Below are 17,480 nucleotides of genomic sequence, written 5' to 3' on the forward strand. Positions count from 1 at the left end.
AGAGCTAACACATACACACTTTCATTTCTCTCTAAGCTCGTTTGTTGTTGAGTATAAGGGCAGCGAAAAATTCCAAAATTTTAGCTGCCACCCGTTAAATGAAACAACCAATAATCTGTAACAAGGTTCACAATTTTCATATTATGTATCATTGTAAAATTTTCAAAATTTGCTGTGCTACAGAAAACAAACGACACGATTTTGTAAAGAGGAAGGCTTTCAAATAAAGTAAAAAAGAAATTGGCGGCCATCTTAAATTTGGCCGCCATATTTGAATTTATCAGAAAATTATCTTTATGTCATGAGCGTACCAGATTTTAAGTTGAAGTTCACCATTGGAAAGCTCAGCAAAAATGTTATATACAAAGTATTCATTAATTTTAAAGAGTAATGGAATTAACACGATATGATAATTCTAAACCTTCCTACAGATGTTTTATTTTTTTAGTCAGTTAATTCCAATGCACACCTAATTTGATGAATGTTTCTTGTAGCATTTTTTCTCAACTTTCCAATGGGCAGCTTCAAATTAAAATCGGTTGATGCGCTCATGTCATTAACGGCGAATTTCTAATAAATTCCAATATGATTACATGATATTTCTGAACTTTTCTGATAAAATCTAATATAGCGACTAAATGCAAGATGGCTCCCAAAATTTTTTTTACCCCATTTGATAAGACCATTGCAAATTATTTTTAAAGTTTTTGTCACGACCTTACCCCCCCATTTTAGTAAAAATGCTTAAATCGCATTTTTTTTGCTCGATTAAAAAAATCTCTTTGTTTATTTTTCGCCCCACCACCGGCAATACAAAAACGACAATAAAATATTTGTAACGGCCTAATTATTTTCTTCTGCTTTACAAAACCATGCCATTTGTTAGTTGTTTCAATGCAGATTTAGGAAATATCGCATGATATAGATCTAAAGGTTTACTAAAAAGCAACCTTTTTTGATACTATCAAGCCCTTTCGCCAACGGGGGGTCCATTGTTTCGAGGTAATAAAAGTGTAATTCTCATTTTTAACCATTTCAACTAATCAAATACAAATGTTTCAATATTTGAAGACCTCTTGTCAGCAGTGGCCCCGTTTCAAAGAGAATTACTCTATATATTTACAAATTTTGCGCCATATTTCAATCATTTTTATAAAATGGTACAGCAGTAAAAAAGTTCTCAGTTACCATATTTTACGGTTGCAGTTATTTTCTGCTTCGTAATGAAGCGATTTATTTATTGTTACACGGAAATATTATTGGGTTTGAACTAATTCAAATAGGTAAATGTTGCATTTTCCAAAAATTATTCTTGTCCTTTGACGGGTACAATAACTGAAACTTTAACATTTTTCATCAATAAACCTGAGAACGAGCCCAAAAAATTCGGCCCAATTCGCGCTCAACAACAGCACTGCTAGATTGACATTTCGACAACCGCACAACCCTGCTAGCTTCGTGACGCTTTTCACTGTTAATTCAACCCAGCCCTAGTTATTCATAGTTTCCATGACTACGCTTCGTATTATAATGGCTGTGAATCAGCGCCTTTATCGCCTTCGCCTCAAATGGTTGCAAATGGAGTGCTAACGGAGGACATGAATGGAGTGTCTCAAATTGGTTCATTTCATGCAATCCGTTTCTAACCGGGCCGCGTCCCGCCTTGCAACCCATTGGAGGACACCCCGTTTATCGGTGGCACATGATCACTCGGCATTGCGGGTATATTATTTATGCGCCATTATTACAAAGAATCCCCCGTGGTGTCCTTATTGGTCTGAAACTGTTGGATGGAATCAATCACGATTCGCTCGTTTGGATCGTACCCAACTGTGAACAATGCAAGCCGTGTGCAACTCGTGAAAAGCAGTTCACTAGGTTATCACTCAATCTTGACTAGTTCATGGTGGAAATTCAAAGAAACCGTAAATCAGTGCAGCCGGGTCCATTGGAAGTCACTGCTACCGCGTTCGGAATCAATGGTCGTTAATCTCTGTAAAGCTCTTTTAAACCGGTCGCTTTTCTCCGCAACTACGACGGTCTACGGGCAGGATGCCTTCGAAAGGAACTTTACAACGTGTACATATAAGTGCAAAGGAAAGGTAAACAAAGCGTCTTCCAGGGGAGTGGAAGAGAACCAACATAAGAGAATGATTTTAATAACACCTCATCTCACCCTTTATCTAATGGAGTATGTTTACGCGAGCGGACTAATGCTGGTTTCATGTTTGCTACATAGGCGAAAACTTCAGCCTTACAACGGACTGGACTGGATTGGACTGGAAGGATATCGGGTTGCGCCGTCTAGTGGCGGGATACGACCAGTTTTTCGCAGTATTTTCTTCCGTTTAACAACACTGGCTCGTTACGATACGAAAAGTGAGAAGATTGAAACCGAATGCAACGAAGAGTGAAATTAATTAAGCAAACATAATAGTCATCTTAATAACAACGGTCAAAGAAGAAGAAGAGAAAGAGTGAGAGGAGAAGACGAAGAAGAAGAACCACAAGAGAAGGATGGTTACCCTTTCGGTTTGATTTGGCACAGACCGAGGAAAGCTTCTTCAGAAATGCTCTAAATGGTGTATGGCCGATTCGATATGCGCAAGATTGCTATCGCTATGCATTATAAATTCTGATAGTTTTCATTTATGTTTAATATTTATGAACTGCCGGTCGGCAGAATCACCTGCGGGCAAATTTCTTCATCGTGCTGCAGCCCAGCCAACCGACGCGACGATTTGATTCGCTCTTGCCATCCGCCCCGGCACAGCTGAAGATCATCAAGATTGAATTAAGATCATGACATTCGATTACTGTGATTATAATGAAAGCTTCTTTCATAGAATTATAGGATCGAACCCGCCGCACAGTTCTAGTCCATTGCGACTCACTCACTCACACGCAGCATTCTATAGGCTCGATAACAGTCCAGATTTATGTTTGTTTAAATAATACCTCGGTGAGTGCACTTTATCGATCCAGAAAGATTTACAGTTTCGATTTAAAAAATTACTTCCCCGGAACGGCCTCATACATCGTACACTCCTCCTCCTACTCGTCGTCCTCCCTACCTGGCTGACGATTTTCCATGATGGGAGGGGCCACCGTGGGGGATCGTTTATCTATCCGCAACCATTATAAACACTTCATTATGGATAATGTAATAACGTTTTGCGTATTTATGCACCGTGACTGGTTGCAGTTTTTTTTCTCCTTCCTCTCTTTGTCGGTATGAACCGAGTATGTTTTGCATCACGTTTTGCAGCAACGTTGATGGATTTGTATTATCACGTCCTCTCGTTTCTAGATTCCGAGTGCTTGGAAAGGAGATTGATTTAAATGGAACCCCTCCCTTTGAATGCAAGTACACTAACTTACCACCCATTTACACACTCGAACCTGCCCTGTGGGGTACCGCCATGTGCCCAGTGCAGTGCAGTGCAGAAACGGTGCTGCACTTTCGCATGCTACACTATTTGTTTTTGCGTGATCGTAAAATATTGGCTACGCATTTTGATTTATTATGTTTGATGGTTTATTAATTGACTAAAGGACGTGTCAGTGGTATGCGAGAGCTTACACACCGTCCGTCCAGAATATCCGGATATGCTTGGACGCTTGGTCCGATGGTGGCAATCGATGGTAGTACCTTCTCTCGGCTCGGTTCGGTCCGTATTTGCATATGTATGTGTATTTTATTTTACCAATTGTTTAATACGGAGAGGCTTTATATTGTTGCAACGGGTTCGAATTAAACAATGTTCGATCAATAACGAATAGTCTAAAATACATCACGCCGACGAACGGGCTCCTAGACACTCCTAGCTTCTGGTATCGTTTTCTCCTATTATTAGAGACACAGATAAACTGACGGTGAAGGTGAATTTGGCCCGCAGGGAGCAATTTGCAACTAACAAGCCTCTCGGTCGATCCTATTCCTCGACCCGTTCGATACCTTGTTGCATCCGAAACTCTCGCCAGATACCACATTCGGCTGGCTGCCCCTATTCATGCGCCTATCTATGCACCGAGATCTCGCTAAATAATACATGATGCAGTGTTTTTGCTACTACGTTTTAATGTACATAATTGGAAATAATTCATGCTTCTTTCGGAGTGCTGCTTGCTCACAGTGCCAACTATCGCAGCGCAGTGGCAGCCTATCTTGGCTTGGTTGTTGTCACGTTGTTAATTGGAAAAGCAAATAACGAGAGCGCCGATTTTTCCTTTCGCCGAGCTGCAAAGACTAGTAAATCGCTAAGGTGTGGTAAAATCGTTCGCCATCCGAAATCAACCTCCAGCGATTGGCTTGCATCTCGGCTATCGCTTTGCAGGTGATTTAAACGGCACAGCAGCCCAATTTGCGCAACCACTAAATAACCAACTTTACGACTCTAAACATGCCGAATCGACAGATAATAACTTCCCGGCGTGCAGTTTTTTTTGTTTCACGGGTCTCGTGAATGGGCAACATCAAATTCCCACTGGGGGCAAATTTTGCAGCGACGATTGTGCACCACCATGGCAGGCAGGCAGCTACGTTAGCAGCTCTACGGTCAGCGATCCAGCTAGCTCAGGAACTCTCAGGCTTAGCTTTACATTTCGAGATAGTTCACCCTGGCAGCAACGCAAAATACGCATCGTTGGACAGAAGCGATACTATCGCAGGAAGCTGAACACACAAAACGGAACAGCATTCGCAAAACTTTATTAGTCTGACGGGAATTTGTATGCGCTCTTTTCTCCTACACCGCCAGGATGTTGTTGGTTGCGTTCCGGCTTTTGCATCAGTCCAGTGCCTCTTTCCGGCACTACAAGGCATCTCTCGGGAACGAATGAATGCTGGCCAAGAACGCAGCATGCAGAGGATGCGTTTCATTAAAATTGACTGCATTTCGTTTATCGGCTACTGGAGCCCACTACGGATGACCCGGAATGGCTGCTCTGCTCCCCGAACCTGCTCTGCTCCGTCTCCGCCAGGCTGTATAGCCAGGCTTCGAGCGGCCAGTCAATAGTATTTATTTCTTCAAAATAAATATTTGTATTCGTGTAATAATTGATGCTGCTTGCGCATCTTCTGTGCATGAAACATTTTCAGGGTTCAGCTTAAAGTCGATAACTGCGAAGGGTGAATGTAGTCCGTTGCTACCTGCAGTCGTACTTCCATCGTAAAAACCGGCAAATTTTAATATCGTTAAGCTTCACTTGACATTTTCCAAGACCCATCGCCGGTGCTATTATACTTACACGTGGAAACAAACGAGAACAAACGACCGCACGCTTTAATCGCACCCCAAGAATAATTCAAAATAAGAAAAATTACCACTTCGGGTTGTTTCTGTACACTCTGTAGCAACAAATGCTGTGTCTGCTGGCCTAAAAGCGCCTTATTATTTATAGGACATTTTCGCTTCCAAAATTTATTTTTCGCAGCGCATTATAAACACCTTCTCTCGTGCAAGGAAGGGCCCGCGGCGTACCACTTGGGAGCAACGCTTCTGTTCGGTTCTTTGGGGAACATAAATCTGCTGGAAAAAAATGTAAGGCTTTCACTTTGGTCCTTCCCTTCGGTTCTGTTTTTCTACACCTTAGTTAGCCTCTAAATTTTCTTCCTGGTTGCGACCACCACGTGGCTTTCGGTTGAGTTATCGGTCGAACAGTATCCCCTCGAAGGAAAGCTTGCAGTGTGCCGTAGGGTGGTTCCATTCTTGAACTGCTACACTACAATTAGTGAATCTTCTTTGGTCATCTCGTTTAGAATGTTTATCAGTTCCCAAACAGACATATCAATTTTGTGACAACTCCAATTTATCTCTCGAACTCATCTCAAAAACCAAATCCAAACCAAAATCTGTTCCGTTCGAACGTGATGCTGTGGGTTGAAAATGTGTGATCTAATTTCGACCTGATTCTAACGAGAACGATGCTTCTTCATTTCCGAAAGAAAAGCAATAATTCACTTTTAATTAGCTCGTTTGCGGTTTGCTCCACCGAATTTTGGCTGGCGAAGACCGTTAAAAAACCTTAGCAAAGGCTGAATCCTTCCTGAAAAGGAAGCATAAGTATCATTTTATCTATTTTATGGCTGCCATATGTTACCGATGGGAATACAATTACTCGTGTTTTTCTTTTTCGCTTTCGCTACTTCAAGAGGCCATGTATCATTCTCGGAACTGCAAGGACCCATTTACCAGCGGCCTAACGCTTTCTTTTATTTTCCTCTCCTCAACGCAATGGTTTGGGAAAAGCTAAATTAATATTGGTTGTTGCTGCTGCTGAGATTTGGCCGTTGCTGTGAAGCAGAACTTTCCAGCCATTGAGGGACAGAAAAATTTGTTCAACATTGATAAGGATTTTCCGAATAACAAGCAAAAGGTTTTCTCACTGCTCATGTAGCATTGCCCACCCTCCTTCCCTTACAATGATGCTTTTAACGTCGAACAACGAGTTCAACGGATGCATACAGCATACATCATGATCATCAGCATGAGCAGCAAAAGCAGCAGCAGCAGCAGTATCATATGTAGAAAAAACATACCAACCAGATAGTGGGAGTGAATACCAACCCAGCATACTGATGCTACAGATGACAGCTTGCGAAGCTCATAAATCATATCAGAGCATGACATTAAATTATTCCATATTTCGATTCACTTGACTGGAAAGGCTCTTTTTAGGGCCATCCTTTCCCTTGTGCATCTTCGGTCCAATCAGTAAGAACCGTTAGCTCTGTTGTCGATGTTTTTACGGCATGGCGACCGCTGGCCAGCTGTTATCTTCATCGCTTGCAGCGAAACAACAATCGATTGGTCGAACTGGCGCCGATAGCAGCCACCACCGCCGGGGAGGGCGTTTCGAAAGAATCCTTGGAACTGTCGTAAACAGTTGGATCCCAATTAATCTCCCGCGTATCGATCGGGTGAAGCCAACCAACGCAGGCAGCCAGCCAGGCAGGCAGGCAGGACAGGCAGAGGACATTTTTCTCTTTCTCGGTGACCGAAGATGAAAAACAGGAAACAAGTGCGGAATTGTAATTTTCTTTGACTGGAAGGAAATAAAGTTGAAGAAAATCTGCTGACATCGGCTCTGCCGCCGCACAGATGGGAGGAGATATATGTATTATTGCGAATGTATCCCACGTGTACCATAAAATGAGTGATTTATTGTTTGGTAACAAATTTTATCATTTTTGGTTTCTTATGCTATTTTTGGACGGTATTAAAACCAATACTGGTTACTACTTAATAATGGCAGTTAAGTTCCAACTCTAAGTTTCAAAATTTGACAATATTTAGAAGAAAAAAACGCAGACCCAAACCCAAAGTTTAGGCGTAGTATTTTTCCCTCTAATTTGGTGCCAGAATAGCACAAACTCTAACGATGGATGGCAAAGTTAGCAGACCGTTGCCGTTCGAAGCAAGAGGGTGGCATCCAATTAACGAAAAGTGATAAATAAACGTCCCTATGGATACTCACCAACCATCCAGTTGAGGCCAGATAAAAACGGAACGCCGAAAATAACGAGGAAAAAAGTACCGTCTCAAGGGAAAAGCAGCCGAAGTTGCTTTGCTACGCCAAGGCCTTTCGAATTCAAACCTAAATCTGTTGTGAAGAAATATTTTAGCATATGTGTAGAGTGCGCACGTTGGCCTTGTTAAATTCGTCTTGGTCTTGGCGCTTTCCGCTGGTTAGCGTAAATGGCAAGCAAAATAAGGTCGTAAGAAGGCCGCTGTTTTACGAGCGATTTTCCACGCCACCGAAAAGTTTGGCGGACTTGTAGCTGAGATTTTCCGCTTGTTCAGGTGCCGGATGGTCGTTAAGCCCTTCTTCCCGCGAGAGCCGTCACGTGCGTTAGAGTGAGCCGAAGCACCGTCGCTTGAGAACGTGGATCCTATCCGTTTCCTCTTCTTTCCTGTTCACTTGCTTACAGTTTCAGCGAAAGGAGCACCGAATGCTACGGGTAGAAGCAAACGAAAGAATGAGAAGGTATTAGAAATAAATATGGTTGAAAATGAGTAACGTGCCGGTGGTACGAGCAGGAAGATGGCGAAGAAAGCACCGAAAAGACGAAAGAAATAAAACATGGTGTGAGTCGGTGATTTATTACCATGCTATATCAGTCATGAAATTTTCTAACAACTTTTCGGTACAGCAGCCGTCGTTAGTGTATGCGAAAACGGGAGAGAAAATTAAGTGGAAAGAGAAGAATTATGGTCGGCAAGGAGTGTGCCGCGCTGCCGTTGTACCGTACACGTTCCGTAGGGTACATGCATGCGTAAAAGGGACCGTTGATCCTGGGCACGATTCCCAGCCAGAAGGAGATGAACGTTCAGCAGTGCGAGGGTGGGCACCAAATAAAGAGCATCCCTTATTATAATGGCATTTTTATGAGGTGCGGCGCTACTTTCACTGGCTGCGTGCTGTTGAATGCTTCCGGCGAGAAACAGCGGCCGAAGGACTGGCCGAATGACGGTACAATTGCGGTCAATTAAAGCAACAAAAATAGGTCCTGATGGGCAGTACACTTATAGAACCTGGCGCACGTAACCTGTGCTAAATGATACGATTAGTTTGTGAACTAGTTGGGAACAGACGAAAGGTTTGAAAGCTTTCATATTAGTCAATTTGGCCTTTTTTGATGACGAATCTGTGAGAATACTATTAAAAAAGCTTTTGCAAATTATTCATAAATTACCAAAGGATATCGAAACAAAGAATATCGTTAACTCGGTTCAGTCAATTGGAGAACGTATGTGCGTGTGTGTATTTTGGTTTGTTACTTAAAATAAACGCTTTTTGAATTTACTATAGACTAGATAATTACCTTTAAACATGTTTTAGAACGGCTGTGCAGCAACTTTTGAAGCAAGTAAATAGTATTTTTTCAATTTATCCGCTTCCTCTGGATGGATGGTCGATATCAAAATAAGCTAAACAATCTGCAAAATTAACAATGAAAATATTTTTACCTTTGTTTTTAACTTTTAATGGTGAGGTGATCTTTTGGGAAATATTTTTAAGTTACATTAATGTTGGAGAAAAATGCTACGAAACTTTAACAGGCAAACAGATGAAACTCTTTGCAGGAGGTCGTTTCCAAAGCTCTTGTTAATGATGTAGATTTGAATATATGGAACAAATACAGAGGAATTTCGAAAAAGTTAGCACACAGAAAAATTTGATTTGATCGTGTCAATGATCGCGTAATTTTAGCAATTTGTATTTTGGTCGATTCATCTGACAATTTTTGTATTATCTATATGAATATGAAACTTAAATCTAGAACAAAACTATTTCAGCATCCTAGACCTTGTCAGTCTTCTACTAAAGGCGCGTGAAGAAACGTCTCCAAAGTCAAATAATTCTTCGACCAGCGTGAAGGTGCGGATGCATGACGTCAGGGGTTAAAAAACCCGTACATAGTGCGATTGAATCTGGTTGTCAGTGAATTCGATGAGCGAAGCTGTCTGCGTGAAGCACGAAAATCAATACGGGACAGCAGAGCCAAAAGTTGCTTGTTGAATCCTTCGACAACTCTCTAATGTGTCCAAATCCAAAAGCTGTCATCGGTCTACGTAGCGGGGAAGATTGTGAGGGTAGACGTCTTAGGGCGATACGAACAAAACTTCATTGAACACGTTCTAGTCTGGCTTTCCAACACAGGTTATGAGGATTCCAGATGACACAGGCATTCTCAAGTATTGGCCGTACCAACGCGCAGTACAATGCCTTCAAGCAATGGGGATCGGTGAAGTCTCGGGATTTTTTTGTGATTAACCCAAGTTGTTGCGATGCTCTAGAGATGACAGCATTATAATGCTGGTTGAACATTAGCTTGTTATCCAAAATTGCTGATCTGATCGACGCTTCCAAGAATAGCTCCGTTTATCCGGTAATCAAATGAGATGGGCGTATTACATCGGTGGAATGTTATGACCACAGATTTGGCAATGCTTATTGTGAGCTTGTTTCTATTACACCAATCAGCAAAGGTGTCCAACAGCGCTTGCAATCGGTAGCAATCAGCGATAGATTTCACAACGAGGTAGATCTTTAGATCGTCGGCATATACCAGTGTACATCCGGAACCAAGCAGAATGGCAATGTCGATGAAGTACAAGGCGAATAGCAAAGGCCCCAGGTTACTGCCTTGCGGAACACCAGAAGTATTACTGAATGCACGTGAAACTGTGAAATGCAGCTTGACACGTAAAGTACGGTCTGTTAGATATAAGCTCAACCATGAAGTCAATCTATCACCGATACACCGAGTTTAGAGAGATTGTGCAAGAGTATTCGAAGATCTACTGTGCCTAGCATAAAACCATGCTGGTCGACTGATAGGTATATAGTGTTTGGTGCTGTTCAGAATTATACCACGTACGATGATTTCAAAAAGATTTGATCCAGCAGAAAAACTATGACTCTGTAGTTCCTTACATCTCGTTTTTCTCCTTTTTTAAATACGGGAAACATATGGGACTGTTTCCACAGCGTTGGAAACTTCCGTTGCTCAAACGATTTGGTGAAAATTCGACTTAGAGGCACGGCAAGAGCAGTAGCGCAGCGACAGAAAATAATAGCCGGAACACCATCGGGTCCAGCTGAGTAGGAGCTCTTCAATTTCTTTGCACCAGAAATGACCATGTCGGGAGTGATATCAAAAATGTCCAGATCAACAGCACCATCGGGGACACGTGACGCAGCTATTTCAGCATCAGACTGCGTGGTACATCCACTGGTGATCACAGAAGAAAAATGATCAGCAAACAATTCGCAAGATTCAGTGACAGTTGATAATTCCGTTCCGCCCAAGAACACACTAGAAGGTATAGAAGATCCTTTCCTCTTAGAGTTTAGGAATGTCCAAAAGCTTTTTGGATTAGTTCGCAATCTGAATTGTGTCCACAGCACGTGTGATTTGTAGAGAGAACTATTTAGCGAACTATTTTGAAGGAGGTCTAATTCTGGGAAGATTCTCCTTCAGCCAGGAGCAAATAGCATCGCAAAACCGCAATACCATATCCTCCACATCGATCCCGTCTAATAAAGTAGCCCAATCCAGAGACAAAAGGTGGTCCACAAGAACGTCAAAGTTAATACGACGATAGTTCAGAGGCGCAATTTCGAAACTGACAGCTGGAACTTCAACGGGGCATGCCAGTGTATGCAAGAATAAATCCAATGGAGGATAGGGAAGGTCAAGAGGAAGTAGCGACGAAATGGTCCGACGCATACCCAGATAACACAAGATCGTAATAGAAAGTTCACATTAAATCGTTTTCACGTCAATTTTACATTGGACTTGTATAATGATTAGAATATGTCAAAACAAAGTGAACATTAAGTTGTTTTGCAGTCGTGCGTGTCGTCATATACAACTCATGACTGTAAATTATAAAGCGGTATAGATGATTGCAATATTTAGTTATATCTTAATCATATATTCCAGAGAATCAAATTGCGTGTTATAAAAACCGCTGTGTAAAATGCAAGATAGAATTACAAATAATTGTCAAAATTTTCGTACGCATATTGCCTCCACTTTGGTACATATATGTTCTTATCTGGCGTGAAATAAAACTTTTTAGTTCAGATATGATATCGTATTTCGCAGTTGCAATCGAGATATACTAACCAAATGGTTTACTGGGTAGCGACTTCTTGTTCTTGTAAACGAGGTCCAGTGTTCGTCCGAGATTATTACGCAGTGAATTAACTTGTTTCAAGTTCAGGAATTCAAATCCATGGACCACAGCAGCGCTAGCATCAGGTAGCGAAAGAGAATTGTCCAGATACCTAGGAGTGTCTGGCTCATTCAAGCGCTGGTTAAATCGTTTTTCTCCAGCCGTTTTCTATCAGTAAAATTGGGAGACTTCAAGACTCAAGAGAACCAGATTTAACTAGGCGTGCCGCAAGGTAGTAATATGGAGCTGCTGTTATTCCCGCTTTTCTTCAATGACGTCTACCTTCGAATTAGGTATACTGACGATCTCAACTTTCCAGTGCCACTGTAGCATTATTGTTGTAAAAGAGTACAAAACCTTGGAATTTATCATGATAATAGGAAAAAAAATTTCTTGTCAATTACTGTTTAGGATCTCTTTATTATTCGTTAGTGCGGTCTAACTTACAACAGCTGTAGAAGTTTGGAGTCCTTACCACAACGTGTTTCACAAAGATTGAGACTGTACAAGGAGGTTCGTCAGATCAGTTTTACGGTTCCATCCATGGACTAACCCGTTTGAGCATATGCGCATTAAATTTTATCGTGGATATTAATAAAAGCATTCCATTACGAAGACTGGCATCTCTTCCATGCGCCCTTTCTTCTTTTTTTTAGTGCAAAAACAATGAAAAGGCTTCATTTTGATTTTATATTCAAAGCAAATCCCAAGAAGTATGTTCTCTGTTAATGATGATGGATTTTCATAAGTAAATTTCAGAAAAATGAAGTGATTATATTCTGTTGCTTCTATTGAACCGACATCATAGCGTGAAAAGTGATAGAATATCATCTCGATTGGTTCATTTCCATAGAAAAAAAAATCATCCAGAAATGTTACCACCTATAATAGTCGACGAATTTTCTCCAGCGCTAGGTCGCCCCGCTGCTCGTACCGACACCGAAGGATGTACCGGATTAGTTGGCCCTCCGGGCTATTAATTTCATATGTGAAAGATTAATGTGCAGTAGAAAAGTAATTATAATCATTTGCTGCCACGATGACTTCGCAGAGGACTCCCGCCTGTGAGCTCCCCTTCCTGTCGGTCGGTCGTACGGTGGCAAAAATTTACTTCGCGCTTTCCGGTTGCCGGAATGGAACAGAACAGCAACATCGGGCGCATAGCATAGAAGACCGACGGACTCAATTAGGCTTTACAAGATTGATGGGAAAATGAGCGCAATAAGTTGCCGCTAGGAGCGCAGTAAATCACATGTTGAGATGTAAATTTCCATGTAGTATGTAGTATGCTCTTTGAGATAGGATTTCAAGCTAGATGTGGCCCGTTGTGGAAGCTGGTTGGTTGGTAAAATCACTTCGTCTTAATTTTCAACGTTAAACTTCAAACTTCAATCTAATTTATGATCAAATAAATATTAGAAACTAACAGCTCTGCAAATTCCAGCAAATCATCTTTTCTGATTCGAAGTTGCTTTCACAAAATGGCCTAAAATGGCGCTTAATTTAACCCGTTTTGACTTCATTTGTTTTTGCACTGCAACAATTCATGGAAGGTCATCGCGAGGGGTCAAACCTAAAAGCTCGAAATCGCCAGCAATCAGTCGTAAATATTTGCCTCTTTGGTCGGTTTTTTCCTTCTTTCAGCTGCCTTTTCCCGTCTAATATCCTATCCGACGGTCGTTCATAACTCTCGTACAATTTATAGTCATCTTTCATCACGTGTCCGAAGCCCGGCCGGTAATCGATTCGTCCGTTCACCGAGAAGGTGTTTATGATTGAAGACCAACGCGTACCGCCGGGTCCCGCAAATGAACTTCCAACGCCGGGGAAGCTGCTGAGCTGGACCCGGCGGAAGATAAATCATCGATTCCGACCAACCATTGCAAGCGAAAGCACTCGACCGTCGACTGGAAAAAAATATTGAGCACAATCAATGATTTAAAATCGTTTAGCGCGCTGGGATCTCGGCGCAAGATGGCCAACCGGATCGTGACAACCGAACGGCCGGCCAGAGCCAGAGCCAGAGCCCGAGCCCGAGCGTTTGTTCCGTCTCTGTAGGTAGGCATGGTCCACGGGCGGTATTATTTTCTTGCAAAAATTCTACGGTACTTGTACGGTGCACTTATCGTGGAATTGAAAAACCCTGCACCAGCAAGAAAACGTTCCCCGTGCAGCATGCAACGAGCCTCTCCGAACATGCAATCTAGATGCAGCACCGTGGGTTCGACCGTCCATTTTGTTGGTCAAATTCGTCCGCTTCCTATGCTAGTCCGGTAATAGAAAATCTGCTCAGTCACAAGACAAAGCCACCTAGCCTTGAGGGCAGAGCAGTATGTATTTTGATAACGGAAATAAATATGGCCGAACATAGCTCGTTCGTTATTTTGAGATTGTCATTTTTCTCCTTCCCGGCCGAGCCGATGTGTGATGTTCTTGTTCTGCGCGGGTAAAGCATTTTTTCTTCGTTTTTTTTATCGATTTCCACGCTTTTTACCGTCATGATTTTGATTCATTTGTTGCGATCCCTTCCTGCGCTGCTTGGGATGGTGATGTTTTTTTTAGTTGTTTAAACTCCAGACTCGGTTGCTCGGTGTCTTGTCATCGTCTTTAGCATCGTCGTCGTCGTCGTCGTCGTGGTTGTGGTTTTTGGCGTTGTTGTTGTAGTAACTCGTCGTCGTGAGAAGGAAACCACATGCCTGATCGACTCAAGTTTTCCTCCGACCGGTTTCCAGCGCAACATGCCGAACCCAGACCCAGACAGACAGACAGTGCGTGTGGTACCCACCCAGCATTGAACCATAACATTATTATTGTAATTTTCTCAATTGCAGGTTCAAGTTTCGCTAAACCACGTCATTGACTGGATGAAATCAATCTATGTATACAGCTAGAGCCTAATTGGACCCGTTCCTCGCATACATCGATGGCCACTGATTTGCATAGCTTCAGGGTTGTTCACGAACAGCAGGGTCTCAAAGATGGCGATGGCTTCGATGGAACGAACTTTTTAAAACGGACTGAAATGATCTATTTCTCAATTTGTCTGTGTACGAAGTATGTTTCCCAACTGCCACTAATGTGTAGTTGATGACAGACAGGATACACCTTGCGGCAGCTGCATGCAAGCAAATTGCCCGAACGCCTGTCTAATTTTTCGATGCATTGTCACTGCACTGATGTATGGTTCGTTATCTGATCCGCCCAAAGTCTGAGCCATCATCCTTTGGAGGGGCACTTCTTTCAAGTGCTTCTAAGTAGTTTGATTAGTGTCTAGTTTGACAATGTGCCAGTTCTCTAATTAGTCACGATGCGCTGCACTGTCGTAAATCTGTCGGTCGATGATATATGCATCCGGCGAGTCCTGATAGAGCTGAATTTGGTCTATCGCAAGATTAAAAACAGTGCAGCGCCGCTTGTCCACTCGTTCCGGGGGCTGGCCGTATCTTAATTGCTATTTCTCGGTCACAGAGAATGGCTACAAACTGTGAAACAGTTTGGCAGTAAAGCGACCGAGCTGGAAGACCGAAACCTTTAATTACTCCCAAGTGTCCCCTATGCTAGCTGAAAATTTTATCGGCTCTACTGTGATGAGACGATAATTGGGTGGATGAATTATGACACGGAATGCTACCGAAAGTGTCCGCAAAGGCTGAACTGGACACTTTCTCATTTGTGTGTTAATTTTACTTAATTTTATTGTCGTAAAATTTCTTAAACTTTACAACAATGTTCGTAAAAGTAACGCAAAAGAACCTGTAATAGTGTTTCATCTCAATTTTTTTTTTCATTCCACCTCATCCCGTCGCGAGTGAAATAGATTCCGTATTCCAACAGGCAGCATGCCATAAAATATTCATTCGATTCCCGCGGCAGTCCCTCATCTCGAACGCCCATTCCGCCGGGCATTAGAGAGTCCCAGTCCCAGACGCGGGTACCATTTTCCCGTTTAAAATCAAGTTCGCCGCTCTCGGTTAATTTAGTGAAGCGAATCTTGATTTATGTCTCTATTTCTCACACATGTCTCCATATTTTTTCTGTTTTGTTATTGTTGTTGCTGGTGGTTGTTATTTTATTCCATAGCTCCCAAACCTAATGGCACCCGGAGGGCCCCGAGTGACTAAGAGAATAGACTCATCTATGAGAAACTGATGATTATAACTTGATTTTCACTGGCTTTGCTTTCGAGTTCGGTCCAACTGCCGCCACCCGTCACCACCCGAAATGCCGTTCGAAGTGATTCCGATTTTTCGTGTCTTAATTTTTGGCGTGACCGCCGTTCTCATGGCGGCTTTTGCGTGTCCCTCGGCTGCCGCACAGAAAATAACAGGAAAATAGTTGAATTTTTTTGTTTTTGGAGCAACCTTCAAAATTATAGCCCTGAACCGAGTGCCGGATTGGATAGCTTTTGGTCAGGTATTTTTGCTTTCCCAGCAGTAATTATAGTGTACATGCAGGCCGTTCGAAAGCCCCCCGAAAGAAGAAATTCCGGCCCTGTGTGTGTACCCACTTCAACTTGGACTTGGAGGCATTCACGATTACAGAAGAGGAAAAAGAATACAAAAAAAATGATAAAAGTGCCGCTTGGAACGATCGACAAAAGGCAGGCCGTTGAACTTGTTTCCCCTCACGAAAATTGAACATGTTGTACCATCGCCATCGCCGCCATTACCGCCACCTTCACAGACCGTCTTTGTGAAACTTTTGAAAAATGCCCTTCGTTCGCCGTAGGTTTCCTTTTGTTATGTTAAGCCTTTCAGCTTGAAGGAATTTTCGTCCCAGAAAAGATTCTTCGCGGTCGATTCCCAAAAATGGAAACTTCCAACAATTGAATCACTTCTGGCTTCGTCTTCTACCGCACTCGCTGGAAATTGCTCCGTTTTGTTTTAGTTGTTCGCAATAATTACATTATAATTGATCAAATAAGGCATATTTGTACGATCATTGTTCGCTCTCGGTCTGATTTTGCAACCCGAGGGCAACCCGCAGAAGGAAGGGCAAATAATTTGAATAATTCTCGTTGGTTCGTTGGTTGGTTTGATCGTTGGTTGGATGGTCGGTTTCGGGTAGAAGGTACAGGGGCGTAGCGAAATAATAATAATGATGTGCTTACAAGCTTTCACGTTCCTCCATAATGAGTTTTTGGTGGTCTGATCGTGAACGACGATGCTAGACGCTAAATTTGCGTAAAAATAATACAGACTGATATTGATTTTTTTCTGTTTTCTCCGCTCTCTCCCCCCACTTAGGTGCCAACGGACTTCGACGAAGAGGTCGACAAACGTACACCCGATATCAGACGCTGGAGTTGGAGAAAGAATTCCACACCAACCACTACCTGACCCGCCGGCGTCGGATTGAGATGGCCCACGCGCTGTGTTTGACCGAGCGGCAGATCAAAATCTGGTTCCAAAATCGTCGGATGAAGCTGAAGAAGGAAATTCAAGCAATCAAAGAGCTGAACGAGCAGGAAAAGCAGGCCCAGGCGCAGAAGGCAGCAGCGGCAGCGGCGGCAGCAGCAGCCCTGCACGAGCAAAACTAGGGGTTAGACCATACCAATCACAGTAGTTCTAGTAATTATTTATACTAATTTTAGTGAGTTCTAATGTTTTTGGTTAGAGCGTCCAACTGATTTTCCGTGAGAAAAGTTGTTTTAGTTTTTCTTTTTTATTTGTTTAACTGGCGCGTTATGTTTCAACCTTTAGTTCCGTTTTCGTCCGTACGAGAAAAGTAAGTTTTATTTTAGTTAAATTGAATTTGTATAAAGAAATGTTGCTAAAGAGATTAATTTAA

At 42.4% G+C, this 17,480-nt stretch overlaps 1 protein-coding gene across 1 annotated transcript in view; it reads left to right on the top strand.

Moving 5' to 3' along the window:
* LOC128732835 (homeotic protein ultrabithorax) overlaps positions 1–17,229 on the top strand; it is a 104,700-nt gene extending 87,471 nt beyond the window's left edge. Inside the window, exon 3 of the mRNA XM_053826239.1 lies at positions 16,937–17,229. Coding sequence (XP_053682214.1) covers positions 16,937–17,229 — 293 coding nt within the window. The remainder of the gene's footprint in view (positions 1–16,936) is intronic.
* Positions 17,230–17,480: the final 251 nt, after the last annotated feature.

This window comes from Sabethes cyaneus, chromosome 1 (genome assembly GCF_943734655.1).
Source record: "Sabethes cyaneus chromosome 1, idSabCyanKW18_F2, whole genome shotgun sequence".
In the NCBI taxonomy this organism is placed as follows: domain Eukaryota; kingdom Metazoa; phylum Arthropoda; class Insecta; order Diptera; family Culicidae; genus Sabethes; species Sabethes cyaneus.